This window comes from Martes martes (assembly GCF_963455335.1).
Source record: "Martes martes genome assembly, chromosome: 4".
Classification (NCBI taxonomy): domain Eukaryota; kingdom Metazoa; phylum Chordata; class Mammalia; order Carnivora; family Mustelidae; genus Martes; species Martes martes.
This window is the reverse complement of record NC_137891.1, coordinates 25,355,106-25,374,396: the sequence shown is the minus strand read 5'-3', so window position 1 is coordinate 25,374,396 and position 19,291 is coordinate 25,355,106. Positions and strand designations below refer to the sequence as shown.

The window sequence follows — 19,291 nt, the reverse complement described above, 5'->3', positions numbered from 1 at the left end:
GAAAAATAACTTTTGTCCATTTTAAATGACCTATTTTCAAATCCAGTGGGCAATTCCCAACTCTCAGGGAACTTGAGGAGAGTTCTGCCTCAGCATTAGTCATAGGTCCTAATCGTGCCTCCTACTTTCTTCACTTTGCTCCTAGGATACCTTGTTCACTTAGTTTCCTCTTACTTCCCTGGCCTTTATCTTTTACATCCTCTTCTGCTGCCTCTTCCTGACCACCTTGATCTCTGTACTTGGAGTGGTCAGACCTCAGTCCTTAGACATCTTTTCTCTCTCATGTATTCTCATATAAAGCCATAATTTTTAGCCTGCTTCTTTCTTCCCTCAGCTCCAGATTTTTATGTCCAAATGCCCACTTGACGTTGCTAGTTGTGTGCCTAATAGGGCTTTTAAAATTAACATAACCAAATCAAACTTTATTTCTAACCCAATCCCAATGTGATCATTCTCTATCTGCTTCCAGAAAAATATAACTAGATTTTTTTTTTAGCTTTTCATGGCAAAAAAAAAAAAAGAAAAAGAATTTTATTTGACTTTTTTTTTAATATGTTAAATCTACATAAACCTAAGGCAAGAAGCTCATCCATCTATCGATGAACACTTCTGTTGCTTCCATATCTTGGGTATTGTAAACAATGCTGCAATAAACAGGGATGCACATATCTTTTTGAATTAGTGTTTACATTTTCTTTGGATAAATACCCAGTAGTGGAATTACTGGCGCATATGACAATTCTATTTTTAATTTTTTGAGGCAACTTCATATTGTTTTCCATAGTGACTGTACCAATTTGCGTTCCCACTACTAGTGCTTAAGGATTCCTTTTTCTCCACATCTTCAACAACATTCATTATTTCTTGTCTTTTTTATTTTAGCCATTCTGAGGGGTGTAAGTGATATGTCATTGTGGCTTTGATTTGCATTTCCCTTATGATTAGTAATATTGAATTTCTTTTCTTGCATCTGTTGATCCTCTATGTCTCCTTTTGGGGGAAAAAATGTCTATTCAAGTCCTCTACCCAGTTTTTAACTGTTTTTTTTTTCTTTTTTTGGTGTTGAGTTATATAAGTTATCTACATATTTTGGATATTAGCTCTTTATCAGATGTATTATTTGCTAATATTCTCCCCCACTAAGTAGGTTGCCTTCTTGTTTTGTTGATGATTTCCTCTGCTATGCAAAAGCTTTTTATTTTAATATAATCTCAGTAGTTAATTTTTGCTTTTGTTTCCCTTACCTTAGAAGACATATGTAGAAAATGTTGCTATAACTGATGTCAAATGAATTCATCTTTGTTCTCTTCTAGGAGTTTTGTGATATCACGTCTCCTATTTAGATCTTAAATCCATTTTGAGTTTATTTTAATGAATGGCGTTAAAAAGTGAATCAGTCCTTGCCATTTGCAACAACATCTATGGACCTAAAGGGTATTTGCCAAGTGAAGTAAGTCAGACTGAGAAAGACAAATACCATATGATTTAACTCGCATGAGGAATCTAAAAAACAAAACACATGAATAAACAAACAAAAAAGCAGAATCAAACCTAAAAACACAAAGAAAAAACTGATGGTTGCCAGAGGGGATGTGGTTGGTAAAATGGGTGAAGGAGAGTGGGAATATAGGTTTTCAGTTATGGAATAATTAAGTCATAGGAATAAATGATACAGTGTAGGGAATATAGTCTATGATATTGTAAAAGGGTTGTATGGTGGCAGACGGTAACTACACTTGTGGTGAACATTAGCATAATGTATAAACTTGTGGAATCAGTATGTTGTACACCTGAAACTAATGAAACATTGTGCCTCATCTACACTCAATTTTTTTTTTAAGATTTTATTTATTTATTTGACAGACAGAGAACACAAGTAGGCAGAGAGGCAGGCAGAGTGAGAGGAGGAAGCAGGCTCCCTGCTGAGCAGAGAGCCTGATGCGGGGCTTGATCCCAGGACCTGAGCCGAAGGCAGAGGCTTTAACCCACTGAGTCACCCAGGCACCCCTCAAATTTTTTTTTTAAAGTTTGATCTCATGCAATCAGAAAAGTACAAATTCAAACCATGACACAGCATTTTACAACCAATGGATTATCAAAATTAAGATTTCTGTTAGCTATCAAGTGCTGAATATATCCAGAGACATTACACATTATAAATAATTTTTATACATTGTTGGTGGTATTGTAAAGTGGTGTGACCACTTGGGAAAACAATTAGCTTTACATAAATTTGAATAAATTTAAACAATTGTATCTTCTCTATACACTGAATCGGCCCTTCACTCAGATCTAAGAGAATCTCTTGTACTCTGTGCGACAGATATATACAAGGTTACTCATAGCCACATTATCTGTTAAAGCAAAACTGAAAACAATACAAATGAATGTCTTCTAGAAAATATACAAAGTACATATAATCATAATTGAATTGTGATAACTGCATTAGACTGAAAGAAAATGGATAAACTACAGCAATGTGCCACAATTTGGCTGACTCTTAGAGACCTTATGTTGAGTCAAAAGTCTCAGAAAACTATAAAATAAGCAAAATTAAACTTTATGTTGTTTAAAGTTACATTCATGTATGATTAAACTATATTTTTTTAATTAAGGAAGAGATGGCCTTAATATGGGAATATTTGTTTCTGGTGAAAAGTCAGAGTAAAACCAGGAAGGGATAGAGAAGAAACAAATATTGGCACTGTCTTGGTTAAGTGGTAGGCTTATTGGTGTTCATTCTAATATAATCCTTCATAAATTATATTTTATGTACTTATGTATTTTTATGTACAAATATATTTTTAAAAGAGGATATACAAGACATTCATGTGGAAATAAAACTGATCTATTAAATGGTAACTTAGTACCAGTATCCCAGTAGATCTGGTGAGCAGTGGATTGTATTAATATTGTGGTTTTTTTTTTTTTGGTTGAGTATTTTCTAGCATTCCCAAAATAATTTGGGATATTTTGTATCCAAAAATAATTTGACTTTTGTAACTAGAAAATATTATTTTATTTTATTTTTAAAGATTTTTATTTATTTATTTCACAGACAGAGATCATAAGTAGGCAGAGAGGCAGGCAGAGAGAGAGGGGGAAGCAGGCTCCCCGCCGAGCAGAGAGCCCGATGTGGGACTCCATCCCAGAACCCTGGGATCATGACCTGAGCCGAAGGCAGAGGCTTTAACCCACTGAGCCACCCAGGTGCCCCAGAAAATATTATTTTAAAAATGAGCGAAATGGGGCTGCTATGATTGGCTCATGCATTTAAAAAAATTACCACATATATATTGGTAGCTGTTCTGACAAGTTCCATATTCTACGCAGTTTTCAGTCCTTCTGTCCACCAGAGTTTCACATATACAGAAGGATTCTGAAATTTTGTTTTGATTTTCAAATACCTCAAAAAAGCAATTTTAAAAGTAGCATATAAATATAATGCATTAATTTTAATATAGGTTAATGATAACAATATTTAATCACTAGATTTTGCCACTGATTTGATAAAGTCTTTATGTTTGTCGTATGTATGTGTACAAGTTTATGATCCCTTCTATTTTCCAAGAATAATCTTTTAAATCTGCATTTGCTGAGGAATATTATTTAGAAAATGATCATGTACATTTCTTGAATACTTGAATTTAATTTTTATCTTCCCAACCTTTATACAAATTAGTATTACTATATTTTATAAAATCAAATCAAGAATTTTTAAATACCATTTTTTAATTTATACATAGTTAACTTATGATTTTTAAATATATCATTTAAAATACAATTGAAAAGACTTCAGGATTTCTAAAAAGATAACACACATGCGCATGCATTTAATCAATTATTTAGTTTTTATGTTGATAAATTTAATTATTTTTCTATGTCGGCTCAATTATCTTCTACTATCTTAAGAACACCAAACTTTAAACATTTATAAAGGAATATTAACTTCTTCTATATACAATAATTTTTATGACAAAAATAGATCTTTGGGTACATGTCATCTCAAAACAACAAATAGGTGATTTTTTTAAAGTAGACTCTGATATAAGTATGGGTCCCTTAATGTTCTTGACTTTTCAGTTTGCATTTTGTAAAATGACTACAAAATGAGTGGTCAGTAAAAGTTATCTGATTCTGTGGTTTTCTAGTTTACAGTAAACCTAATCAATCATTCTAAAAATGGTATAGTTGAAATGTAAATAAAAGTAACTAATTAGTTGTGCCATTGAGATTCAGACTTCTGTGTCTTAAAAATCTAATTTTATGATTTTGAAGAAATTATTGATTTTTCTGAAAATTATTTTTCTCATCTGTGTAGTAGGCATGTTGGGAAGAATTTCTGAAATGATATATGAGAATTGTATATATATATAGCCTGAAATAGTGTATTCAGAAAAATTATCCATTTTAATAGATGTAGAGTATTTGTAGCTTCCCTTAGACAAATTATTCCCTATATTAACAAATTTAGATGAATTCACAAAGAGTTCATCTGGGATGCCTGATTTTAAAATTCTATTTGGGGGTTTAGATTACTATATGAAATTTTCTGTTACTCAAAACATTTATATTTATAAGAACATCTAGTTGCTTTCTATGAGAAAAACCCATATTTTGATTATGCCATTTTACAGATGAAAAAAATGTTTATGGAGAGTAAGTGACTTGCAAAACAAATATCACTAGTTAGTGACTTACAACACCATGTATAGTTTGCTTTTAAAATATCTGCTGTATTCCTGAAAGCAGGCTAATGGAAGTAAACCTTTCACAGATCTGCTATAAAAGATTGAATAAATATGATTCATAGAACAAAGTGTTTAAATTTGCTTGTTGACATCTTTTGTTTTATGATTTAACCCCTGTTTTAATGGTTTAATTTAGTCTGATTCTTCACTCAAAGCAACCTCAATTCTTTTTGGCAACATGCCTGGTATAAACAACAAATGATTGTGTTTACTCTTGAATCCTTGCCTTACTCAGATTTGAAAGACTCTTTTATGTTGACAAAAAGTTCTAGAAATCCCGACTGTCCTTGAGATCTATCCAATCATTAATTTGAATGCTCCAAAGTGAGAAATGATATCGAATGAGAAGAGTCATTAACTGCCTAAGGTGCATCAAAATTTTAATTGGTTTTTTATTCTAACTCACTTACATGTCCTATGGTGATGCCGTAAGTCTTTAGTAAATTAAACTGTTAGAGTGGAGGGTACTAACCACAATATAACATCCTTTTCAAACATGTTCATAGAAAAAACCCACTCACATCCTCAATTTCTGTGTTTTATGATGTCTGTATTTTTTATACAAGGCTATCACTATCACCAAGGACATAGTTGTATTAATAGTAAGCAAAATCCATGTTGCCATTTGCAGATCTCATTAATATTATACATACATAAGAAAAACTTAGTATTGCTTCTCTTTATGTATTGAGTAAACAGTTGTTAATATCACATGCGATTTACACGTACCATTCACACAACACACACACAAGTCATCTATTGCAGTGGGTCAAGCACTTAGAGCCTCTGTATTTCACAGACATTTTATTACAAGGACTGGTTCTAACCTGAAGGAGGATGTCTTCCAAGTCAACAGATTGGGTTAGGTCTTACCATCTCAATCAAACCCGACAGCCTTCAGGTGGGGACTTCAGAGTAGAGTTAAATCAAGGGTGCAGTGCCATAAAAGTATACCCTATGTCCATTTGTTTCTGTGGTCTAACAAGTCATTTAGATATTTTCTAATAATTTTTTTTTTTTTGTGGGAAAGTTGTTCTCTACCTCAATATTACACTTACAGGAAAGGAGGCAGATCATTGCATTGCAGTATAAGGAGAAGCAATTGGGAACAGGAGAGATTTTAACATGACTGTTAAGAAGTTACATGGTAAATTAAGTGAGCAAAGGAGAGTAAAACAGACACAAAATTAATCATGTAAGAAGAAAACTATAGTTGTTGCTCAGGAACATTTATGCGGACACTGCCAACGTTTTCTGAAAGAGGAAAAAAGTCCACTAGTTGTACAAATGGGAACTCAAGCTATGACTTGTTCTCTATTCATTCTAATTAGCATTCCTTCATTATGTCCCTTAGGATTGTGGATTCTAGGGTTATGTCAAAAATCCAGTGAGTTTGTAAAATTAAACAAGACATTGTGATAAGATATATTACATCTATTATATTTATCCCTCACATTACTGAAAAAAATACTGGATAAATAAATAATATTCAATAACAATAAAAGAATAAAGTTCAGAGAATTTAGCCAGAGAATGAAGTATATTTTTTAACTATTAACCAAGGGGTTATATATAGATTATGGCTAGTCACAAAGTAAAAAAAAATCAACAACAAGGGGTAGTTTTATGATAGAAATAAGAAAAATAAGATAGAGCTTTCTCTAGCAAAATTTAGTTGATCAAGTAGTCATTTTTAAAAGCTACTTGAAATATGCTTCATTGTAACTGTGCTCAGTAAAATTCAATCCAATATAATTATTGGACTGTCAATTCCAGGATTTCTTAATATGTAGGCCATCTTAATTCTTACTCACTATAATAACCGCGGAGGGTAAAATGAACATAGACTTCTTCACACTTTCAGGGCTTATCATAGATCTAAATATAAAAGATAATGTTCCTAAGTTTCAGAAGAAAATGTAGGAGAACTTTTTTCCATCTTTGGATAAGTAATTTTTTATGAGACTAGAAAGGACTAACAAATTTTAAAACTAATAAGTTGGACTTCTCCAAAATTAAAAATTTCAGCTCATCAAGAGATATGTAACGAAATGAAAAGAAAATTAAAGATAGGAAAAACACATTTGCAACATATATATTTGTCAAAAAATGGTATAAGGATTGAATAAAGACACAATTCAATAATATCAAGACAAATCAAACAACCCAATTAAAAATAGACAAAAAGTTTGAACAGATACTTCATAAGATATATCAATAAATGCTCAATAAGCACAAAAGAAAAGTGCTTAATAGCATTAGTCATCACAGAAATGCAAAATAAAAACACAATGAGATTGTCAACCTCAAATGTTGGCAATGATGTGTAGCAATCAGAATTCTTACACAATAATGGCAGAGTATAAAATAGGTCTTGGGGCACCTGTTTGGCTCAGTCACTTAAGCAGCTGACTTTTGATTTCGGCCCAGGTCGTGATCTCATGGGTCATCAGAGTGAGCGTCCTCAGGCTCCATGCTCAATAGGAAGTCTGCTTAAGGATCCTCTTTCTCTCTCTCCTTCTGCCCTTCCCTGAACTTTTGCTTTTTATCTCAAATAAATAAATCTTTTTAAAAAAGAGAATTTTAAAAAAGAATAAAAAGTAGTGAAAACACTTTGAAAATCTATTTGGGAGTATTTTGTGATATTAAATAACGATTTACCCAATAATCCAAAAATTCTACTACTAGGTACTTATCTAGACAAATGAAAATGCATCCACAGAAAGACATGAAGGGAATATCAATTGCATCTTCATTCAGAATACCTCCAAACTTAAAAAAATGCAAACTTTATTTTAATAGAAAAATAATTCATGGGATGAAATGTTACTCCACAATATAAAGGAATAAACTGTTGAAAGAGCAGTGTGTATGAGTCTCAAAAATAATATGCTTGGTGAAAAAGATTAAACACAAAAAGTACAATTTGTAGCATTCAATTTCTATGAATATAAATATAGAAGGGGAAAACTAATCCCTGGCAAAGCAAATTAGTACAGTGCTTCCTTCCAAAGTGTGGGGATGGACTGGAAAGGAATTAGCATAGGACTTTCTGGAATGATGAAAATATATGTAGGTTCATAGGGATGTTACCTGAGCTTATACATGTTTCATCAAAACATAATTATACACTTAAGATCTGAATATCAAGCTATAGAAAATTAATGCCCCAATTATAAATAAAGTTTTGATTTTAACATATATTAACTTAATTCAAAGTATAATTCAGTGTTGTCTATTTAGTCAACAGAGATAACAAGATGTTCATATATAAATATGCATGCTTAAAGTTCGTCTCTATTGACTTAGGGCCATTATCAGGAAAATAAAAGGAAGAACTGTTTAGAAAAAAATAAAATGATTTGACAGACTCACATAATTATTGAGATGTCAAATTGTTTAACTTTAAGTTAGTTTTGTTTTTCACAATCCCTTTATATTATCAAGTGTGCGAACTTAGATGGTGAATTTGAAAATTTCAAAAATAAAGTTTTCTGATATGGTTTTGATTATTTGAGGGTCTAATTAACTGAGAGTGTAATTAGTCAAGACTCATATTTAAAATGATGTTCTCTCTTCCAGTTTAAAATTTAAATCCTAAATCTCTAAGTAATATATGTCAGAAAAATATACTTGAAATTTGGAATAGATATAAAGGATCCAGAAAATTAATTTTTTCTAATGTCTCTGGGTATCCAAGGTAAAAATCTTAAAATTCAAAGACTAGTAAAAAAGGGGGAAAAAATCCTCATAGCCCTGTCACCATAACCACAACTGTCATTTTGGAGTGAATCTTTCAGTTCCTAAACAAACACAGTAACAAATGCACAAGCTATCCTATATTATTATGCATGCTGTTTTACAGTCTGTTTTTTTTTTATTCTAGCCAGTAATATATTGTGAACCCTTTCTCTATCCATAAAAATTCTTATAAGATTTGTTACCTAATTGCTGCATTTTCTTCATTGCTCTCTATCATAAAAACACTCATAATATTGCTACCTTCAACAAAACAGCAAAACAAATTCTGTGTATGATTTGGAGATGGAGACATTTGATTGATTGACATGATAAGTAATAACCTTAATTATTAGTTATTACTGTTGTAGTCCTTCAGAAACAGTACATAGATTGATATTCCCATTACTCATGCAACAAAGTACCTAAATATCTTCGCCAATAGTGTTTACAATTGTTTAGGTCTTAGTTTTATATTTGAAAAATATTACATTGCTACTTTTATTTGTTTTTTTTGATAGCTACCGATTTATTTTTACCAGTTTCTTATTTTACATTATTAATTTAACATTTTTCTTTTGTGAAGTCCCTGTGCATATTTTTGCATATTTACATTCATATGACTATACTTTTCATATTTTTAAGTTATTTATATTAAGTACCTCATGACTTTTTATTTTATATATCTTGAAAATTATTTTCTTTGATAATTATTTAAATATTTATTTTATTTGATGTATATCTTGATCATAGAAAATGTTTTTATTCATAGTGTCACATCTTGCAACTTTTATATATTTTGGTTAAGCTTTATAATGATAGGAAATTAAGTTTATACAAATAAATTTTGAGAAGTTATACTATGTTAGATATTTTAATTTTCTCAATATTTTTTATTGTTCACTGCCATTAAATATAAAAAATTCACATTTTCATATAAAATAACTTTTCCTTAAGATGAAATGGAATAGAGTTACATATAATGATGTTGCATATTATGTAACTTTTGTTACTCATCTCATATCTACTTCTCTCACAGAATTCACTCTATCAATAAATGGTAACTTTTTGTTAGTTGTTGACAGAGTCTGTTTTCCATAGAATAGCTTAAGTGATATTTTCAGATTCTAAAATAAAACAGGTCATGGCTTACGGGAATTGCAAAATGTGACCTTACTGGTGGTAGAAATTGCAAAAGGACCTCCTTCTTGTGAATGTATTTCAAAATGGGTCTCTTTTCCCCACACTGAAATAGTACCATGGGTTGGGGTAGGGCCCTGAGCCTGACTAAAGTAGCACAGGCTGAATTGCTGGATCCAAGGCCTGGCGACTTTGTGCAGGACAAAAGTTGACTATGTTTGTGGTGACCCAAGTTAGGTCATGTCACATCCGTACTCAAAACTCTCTGATGGCCTAGCACACTCAAAAAAATCCGGTCTTGTATAGACTTGCCCAATTGCATCAGTTCTCAGGCCTCATTATATACTCATCTTCACATGCATGATCCACAATTAGGAAGTTTGCCCTGGTTATTCCTTTTCCTTGGAAATCTCTCGCTTCCATTTTTCATCCCAACTCTCACTGGTTCTACTCAACCAGCTCTGACCACAACATCTGAAACTTCAAATTTGTGTAATATCACCATAGTGGAATAAAAGTTTTCTCCCATCTTCCCCTAAAGAACACTGAGTAGACAATTGTTCATGAATCAGAGACCCTTTGTAGAAATCCAGGAGTCCAACAAAGATGTTCCAGTTCATCATTGGAGCAAAAAATTTTAAGACTGGATGCATCAAAGTGGCTAAGAGGAAGAGTTTCACTTTACCTGTGTCATTCATTCCTCAAGATGACACAGATGAGCCTTCTTACCCCTTGATTTCTCTCATGGTAAGTGAGAATATATGAATGACAGTCAGGTTTTTCAGCTGTATAAGATGCTGTCAGAGAGACCCATTTCTTTTTCATCCCACCCAGAACACTGGGGAACAGAGACCAGTTGGGAGATTGGAATTTATGGCTCTCAGAGGGCTTCATACTGCTACAGGATCTACTTACAACATCATGGATTCCATTACAAAGCCTTCGCATGAGCTGCTAGGGGTACCTCACCTACAGATGCTCCAACTGACCTTTCTTTCTCTCTGAACAAATAAAAGCCCATAAACAGATGGTTTCACTGGTGAATTCTACCAAACATATTAAGAATTAAAGTCTTTTAAAACCTTTTAAAGCCTTTTAAAATTTTAATTTTAAAATTAAAATTTAATTTTAAAATTAAAGCCTTTTAAAACTCTTCCAAAATATTGAAGAGGGGGAACTCTTCCAGATTTTATGAGGCTGCCATTACCCTAATACCAAAGCCAGATAAGGACAACACAAGAAAACTACAAGCCAACATCCTTGATGAATATAGATGCAGAAATTTCAACAATATGCTAGCAAACTAAAGTCAACAGCACATTGAAAGGATTATACACCACGATTGTGGGATTTATCTTTGGATGCAAAGATGTTTCAATATATACAAATTAATCAGTGTTATGCATCACATTAATATAATGAAAAATAAAATTACATGATTATTTCAATGGATGAAAATCCATTTGACAAAAATTCACATGTACCTGTGATAAACACTCTTAATAAATTAGATACTGGAGGAACATAACACAACATAATAAAGTCCATATAGGATGACCCCACAGCTAACATCATATTCCATGATGAAGGTCTGAAAAGTTTTCCTCTACGATGTGGAACAAGACATGTTGCTGACTACTCACTACTCATATACAATATAGTATTGGAAGTCCTAGCCAGAGCAAACAGGTAAGAAACTTAAATAAAAGGTGTTGAAATGCAAAAGGAAAATGTAAACTTGTCTTTGCATGTGATATGATCTTACATATGGAAAATTGTAAAGACAATAACACCCTGTTAGAAGTAAAAAACTAATTCAGTAAAGTTGCAAATAACAACAACAAAAAATACAAAAATCAGTTGCATATTTATATCCTAAAAATGAACTAGAAATAAAGGAAACAATACCCTTATAATAGCACTGAAAACAATGAAATGCTTTGAAATCAATTTAACCAAGTAAGTGAAAGACTTTTACACTGAAAAAAAAAAAAATATCTTTGATGAAAAAAATAAAGACACAAATAAATGGAAAGCTATTCCTTGTTCATGGATAAGAAAGAATTAATATTATTAAAATCAATAATTTAATTATAATTGGTTAATAATTAATACAACAGTTAATGATGTTTAATAATGATAATTAACCCAAAATTGTCTGTGGAGTCAGTGTAGTCCTTTTCAAAATTCCAGTGGCATTTTTTTACAGAAATAGGAAGATCATTCCTAAAATGTATATGAAACCCACAAAAGGCCCCAAATTGCCAAAGCAATCCAATAAGAACTGTGAGAAGAAAAAAGTTGAAGTAAGAAGAACAAAGTTGGAGGCATCACATTTCCTGATTTCAAACTACATTACAAAGCTAAGTCACCGAAACAATATGGTACTGGCAAAAAAACAAACTAGACCAATGGAACAGAATAGAGAGCCAAGGAAGAACCACTCCCCTCCCCAACACACACACACAGTCAACTAATATTTGATGAGTAAGCCAAAAATAGCCAATGGGGAAAGGATAGTGTTTTTAATAAATTGTGCTGGGAGAACTGGATAAACATATGCAAAAGAATGAATTTGATCCGTGTCTTATACCACAAATAATCCCATTAAAAATGGGCAGAGGACCTGATTAAACATTTTTCCTAAGAAGTCACACAAGTGCTCAATAGGTAAGTTAAAAGTTACTTTACTTGACATCACTAATCATCAGAGAACTAGAAATCCATATTACAATGAGATATTACCTCACACCTGTTAGAATGATTATTATAAAAAAAAGAGATAACGGGTATAAGTGAGGATATCAAAGAAAAGGAACACTTGTGCACTGGGGGTGGAATTGTAAATTTGTTCAGCCACCATGGAAAACATTGGGTATTCTTTTTAAAAATTCAAAATAGAACTACCAAATTATCTACCATTCCACTTCTGGGCATATGTGCAAAGGAAATGAAGTCACTATCTTGAAGAAATAGCTACACTCTCATGTTTGTTGTAGCTTTATTTACAATAGTTAAGAGATGGAAACAACCTAAGTGTCCATTGATAGATGATAAATCAGCCACTCGTCCTAGATATCACTTATATGTGGATTCTAAAAAAGCCAAACTCAGAATAATGGTGTAGAAAGTAGAGTAGAATGAGTAGAGTAGAATGAGCTGAGTAGAATGGTGTTGCCAGGGGCTGAAGGGGAGATGTTGGTCAAATATTACAAGTTTTCAGTTATAAAATGAAAAGTCTTAGACATCTAATGTAGATCATAGTGACTATACTTAACAATACTATGTTTATATACTTGAAAGTTGCTAAGAGAACAAATCAGATTCTGTATATACACAGAATATTGTGTGTGTGTATATATATAGTATATATTGTATATATACAAATCAGATTTATGTATATATACATATATATGCACACATATACATATGTACATATATGCACATACACATATACATATATATGATTGTAATCATATATACACACACATATATACATATGTACATACACACATGCATATATATATATATGTATGATTACCACAATAAGGATAACACCTCTGTCAGCTCACATAATTGCCATATGTGTGGTTAAGAATCTGATTTGTTCTCTTAGCAACTTTCAAGTATATAAAACATTATATAAAATATACAACTACATATATAGTATATAGTTTATATATAAACTATATATGTAGTTGTATATTAAAAATATACATATATATGTAGTTGTATATATAAAATATTATATATATTTATATATAAACTATATACTATATATAATATATAATATACATATTTTATAGATATAGATATATCAAATTGTCATGTTGTATGCCTTAAACAATGTTCTATGTGAATTATCTTGGTTAAACTCAAAAAATTTAAAATAGCAGACTCTCTCCTCACTACCTGTCCCCCTCAGATAAATTTCTATTCCTGTATAGCAGTTGTTTATTTTTATTGCCTGCCTTCCCCAAGAAGAGTTTTTATATGTTTACACTTACCTGCATGATATTTACCTCTTTTACTTTAGCATTATAGCATCATTAATTCATGAAAATTCATGCAATTTAAGAAGATAAAATCCATGTTGTGGCCATTTCTACACTATGACCATGACTTTATGATAGCTAACATCCTTTTTTTCAATGACAACCTTAGAAGGTATTTCTTTAGAAAATTAAACATTCTTAAAACTGAACTTTGTTTTTAATAGTAAAATAAAAAGTGTGAATGGCAACATTTTGATACTGTGACCTATTTTGTCTCTTGACTGGTCCTGATCATTCTTCATGTCAATTTCTACAACTGAGTTGGAATTAAATGCTGTTTTTCTGGAATAGTTTTCACCTACGGATTGTGGTTTGAGGTTATCTGAATTAAAGCTACTGCTGATATCTGAATTACTTATAAAAGGAAAAAAAAGTCTTGTAATAGAATAATTAAATGAATTATAGTATAATTAAATATAAGCATCTGATAACCTGATAACACAAATTCTAGTCACATGCAAAATATGTATATTTCAATGTAGAGAAATTAAATAAGAACATAAATAGCATATGTAGTATGATCCTAAATATGTAAATATAGTCCCATAAGATTATATTTCTTTTTTACCTTTTGGTATAATTTTTTTATTAAGAAAGTACAATATTTATACAAAAACTAAAATAAAGCTTAGAATTACTTTCCTGCATCAAGTAAACCAAATTGTTTAAGTGTACCAGCATCTGATATAAGCTAAATATGGAACTATGAAGGAATTCTCTAATGGTGTTTTGATGCAAATGCCACATCCAGCCCCCATATCAGTTTTTATTTAATAAATTAACAACTCACAGAAAAATAAGCAGGATCATCAAAAATTGAAGTTTTAGAGAATATTTGAAAGTATGAAATTGTGTTTGGTAAATCCAATATGCCTCTACTTACACAAGCAAGAATGACAAGACCTACAGACTATCTTCTCTGCTTTATTTCAAGACAGTTATAGCAAGCCATTAAAAAATCACTATTGGAATTCATGGAAAATAACAAAATATAGGTATCAAATTTCCGAAAGATAGAGAACAGCAGACATACCATAAAGACATGTATTAAGTGAGAATGTGAGAGAAGAAAAAAGCAAGAAAACAGTGAGTCAAAGAGACAGACACAAAAATAAATCAAACTGCCAGCAGCAGTTTCAACTTCAGACTTTGTATATAAACACAGTCTGGAAGGTGTTGTAGGTTACACACTAGATTTTTTCTCCCTCGTCTTTCTAATTAAAATCAGCTATAACATTAGCAACAGGATTTCTTTAAGCATAAAAACCAATAAATGCCTTATACGTCCACATGAGAGCAAAATAATATAAGATTTATATTAGAAGAGAGGCCATAAAACAAATACCAAGGATAAATTTGTAATTTATCTTCTGGTTTATATCTTTTTATGTTATACATGTTTAAAATATTTTTGTTATTTATCTATACATTAAATTTTGTCAAACAAAATTAGGCTCTAATTTATATATCAATACATAAGCCATGGAGATTATATACATTATTTATGAATTATATATTATGAATTTTATTTCATTTTTTGTTTTGTTTTTTACAAGCTTAAGCTCTAAACTGAGACAAAGCTGGGTTGCAGTGATGATCCTGCCTCTTGATACTTTCAACAAAATTAACCTTGGGCAAGTAATGTAAGACTCATTTTCCCAATTGTAAAATTTGATGATTATAATAGGAATCTTTTCACATTGTTTGAGAAGTTAAGTAATATAATGAATACAAAATACTTGGTAGTGTCAGGTACAGGGGACTTAATAAATGCTAAGGATTAGATTTATTGAACTTTCATTACATTGTAGTACACACAGAATCTCTGTAAATTAAGTGCTATTATTCCCATTTGCAAATTAGAAAAGAAAGAATGAAAAGAAAAAATTGATTTTCCCTGTCTGACAAAGTTTTTTAACTTCCCAGACGCCACAGTTGTTTCTTCAGGAAAAGGAGCCAAGGTAAAATAAAAATGCTTTTTCTCATTTTCAAGGGGATCTAGAGAGAGTAGATACTTAGGCAAACCGTACTATCAGTGATTTTATAGCTCGAAACTGCCAGGTAGCATTGAGTGCTTTATTTCTTTTTTATATTTATATCAGTTATATTGCACACATTGCTGCTGTTAAGAAAATATGCAAAAAATTTTGCCCTTTTACTTTTATATGCGTCATTTTAGCCAGCTGGAAACTCTAAGAATTATCTTTCTATTCTCTTTTAGCCTGTAGTATGTATGATTGGATACATCACCTGTGTGCAGGTGAACACAGATACCTGCCCATCTTCCCCCCAGACCCTCTCCTGTGCACAGTGCTGTCTGCTTTCTATCTTGACTTTGTGCTATGTCATTAACAAAAGACATTCAGCTTTTAATGATCTTGGCCATGATAACGAAATAACACTATCAGACATATCAGCCTTCCTGTATACTTCTTAAAGGTTGGATATTGAAAGACTTCATGTAAGGAAAGAAACAATTAGAAATACTCCATAAGTGAACAACAAACAACAAACAAATAAACAGTAATCAATCTAGTGACCTTTTCTTTGCATAAACATGTGTTTTGGAACAACACACATTTTTATCTTTCGTTCTGAGTGTAAACATAGCCAAGTATGTAACGAGTCTTTAAATCTTAAGAGTTTATTTGCTTAGATTTTGAAATAAAAGTTCAAAAATGGTTTACTATAGTTAAAAAAAATTACACACTTCGGTAAAAATCTGGGACTTAATGAAATATGTAATATTTTGAACTTCATTGAAGTAGAATTGATTTATCTTTAAAGGGAGTTTTTGATAAGACGACAAAAATTTCTCATATATTTAGATATCCTATATTCCAAGAAGAAATTTTGAAGAAGCACTTAAATAATAGGCAGGTGTCAGCTAATTTTCACACCTGTTTTATCAAGTAGTTTAAAAATAAGTAATTTCATTTGTATGGACAGAAATGTAAATTTCCCAGTTAGTGACCTAAAAGGTCCAACTTTTCAGATATTTAGATTTTTAAACCATGCACAATATATAAAATTAATGTATTTTATATGAATATTGGTCTTTACATATTTTTGCACATTGTTGTATATTAAAATCGAGTATCCACATTGCATGGTATGCTTTCACTTTATCAACAGTTATTACCCATAAATAATGAAGCCTGAAAATAAGTATTTAAAAAAACAAATACTTTTAACCAATCTAAAGAGGTCATAATTCAATTTATGTTAACTTTTTTGAGAGATAATATTAATATACTAATATTATGAAGTCAAACATACTGAGCTAATTTGTGCCTGAGATGATATAATTCCAAATAAATAAAAATTAAATGGTGAATATGACTTTATTACAATTGTACCACAAGCAGTACGTACCCTGTGTAAAATGAACTTTTACCCATAACATATTTTCCCTCCATTCTTCCATTCAAAACACACTAACCTTGTCCTAAAGTTTGTAGGATGAGGATGTCCATCATATAAGGATAAGTAGTCATATTCTTCTTCTAGAGCAAATGACTGAAAAACAATTTGTATTCTATTCCGTTCTTCTGCTATTATTACCCATGTACAGTTTGCACCATTTGGATATCCATATGGAAAACCGGGGCTTTCTATAGTGCCATTAAGTCCTTTTAAAGTTCCACCACATGTATAAATAAATCCTGAAACAAAAGACAAATAAACAGACATTAATATTACATAAAGCACAAACAATCCAGGAGACAATATAGTTTTGAAAAAAAACCTTTTGTTTTTCTAAGACCTATGTGGTCATAATTTTGTAAATAGCAAAGTCTAGGTAAATTATCTAGATTTCTTTCTTAAAAAGATAAGCAAAATCCTAAAAACTAGCGAAATAACAAGCAAAATCTTAAAAAAAAACTTGCCATCTACCAAACATCTTATGGTTAGCAATTATAGAATAGTTGATGAAGTAAAATTCTCCACACATCATTATCCATTTCATGATCCAAAAGACAAACAAAATCTTAGAACATGGTATCTTCCCTCGAAGTAGTTTCCAAACTAATTGTGGACAATCATAAACAACAATGAAAACTAAATGATTTTTTAAGGCATACCTTAAAAAATCATTTAGTTTTCGTTGTTATTTTTTAAGGCATACCTTAAAAATCAACTTCACTTTTTCTTGGTAAAACATGCTAATTTTTTTGTGTCCATATCTCTACCATGTAGCCAGTGTGCCTTAGGAAAATCCTTCCCACCCTGGTTCTACCAGAAGGATAAATGATTCAGATCTAAAAAACCAATATACGTTATCATTCTTTCTTTGACTAGAATAGTTGGCCTAGGATAAACACAATCTTAAACTAACTATATCAGAATGAAACCTAAGGTTAGGAAGAAAATACATTGTAAATTTGAATCCTGGACAACTGACAGCAGCCATTTGTTTGTTTGTTTAGTTTATTTATTTGACAGAGAAAGAGAGAGAGCACAAGCAGGGGAAGTGACAGAAGGAGAGGGAGAAGCAGGCTCTCCACTGAGCAGGGAGCCCAATGTGGGGCTCCATCCCAGAACCCTGGGATCATCACCTTAGCTGAAGACATATGCTTAACTGACTGAGCTACCCAAGCACCCTGAAAGCAGCCATCTTAAAAACGTCCATGGTTCAGGGAGCCCAGGTGGCTCAGTTTGTTGTGTCTAACTCTTGATTTTTGTCCCAGGTCATGACCTCGGGGTCATGGCATAGAGCCTTCCACCAAGCTCCACACTCAGAGAGGAGTCTGCTTGAGGAGTCTATCTTTTTCCCACTGCCCCTCCTCCTGCTAAAGAAATAAATAAAACTTAAAAAAAAAAAAAAGGAACTTACATGGTTCTGTGAGAGTGCTAATTCTATGGGATATCTGAACTACTGACAGCTTGACTCTTGGAGACATCTAGAAAACATACAATGTTTCTTGAGAAATTGGTGTTATTTCCAGATGTGTGGGTTGTGCATGAAGCTTATGGGCCAGGAAGCTGTTAAGTCAGAAATACGAGCTAACTGGGGAGAAAGAACACTTTATTACCCAAAGCATCTATATTTGGAACTGGATATAGAAATGTAGGAAACATGGGGCTCCCCTGTCTGAGAAGGAATGAGTATATGATAGGTATGGATATTTTTGAAAAATATGAATCGGAAGCCAGAGTTGTAGATTGTGGCAGACAGAGAATGATTTGGGATATTGTATATGCATTCTTCTCTCTTTTCACAAGAATACCATGCTTTTGCCAGTGTATTCACTTCTCTACCAAACAACTGTATGCTTTAGAGTAGCTGGGTCTACTGACCCCAATGGTGAGGAGGTGGCTCAGGGCTGAATTAATCACTACAACCCTATCCTCTTACCCACATTTACTTCAGGAACCTACTCTGATTATCTCTATTTTACCGCAAAGTCCTAAACCTGGGATATTCAGTATTGATATAAACACAGTTCTTGTGATTCTTTTTGGCCTTTTAAAAAGTTACCAAGAAGTTGGATAAGGTAGAAGTTTAAAAAAAAATCAATATTTGTGTGTATACATATATTTTGCTCATGCACCGAAAGTCAAATAGGGCATTTTATGATTTTCAAAAATAAAAAAGGAGAAAGG

The 19,291-nt window shown here is 31.7% G+C and overlaps 1 protein-coding gene across 3 annotated transcripts in view; it reads right to left on the bottom strand.

Moving 5' to 3' along the window:
- CSMD3 (CUB and Sushi multiple domains 3) overlaps positions 1-19,291 on the bottom strand; it is a gene marked incomplete at both ends in the record, with an annotated part of 1,233,164 nt that overhangs the window by 1,077,605 nt on the left and 136,268 nt on the right. For all 3 annotated transcript variants that reach the window (XM_080802411.1, XM_080802412.1, XM_080802413.1), the window contains one exon: positions 17,127-17,349. In XM_080802411.1, coding sequence (XP_080658537.1) covers positions 17,127-17,349 — 223 coding nt within the window. The remainder of the gene's footprint in view (positions 1-17,126; positions 17,350-19,291) is intronic.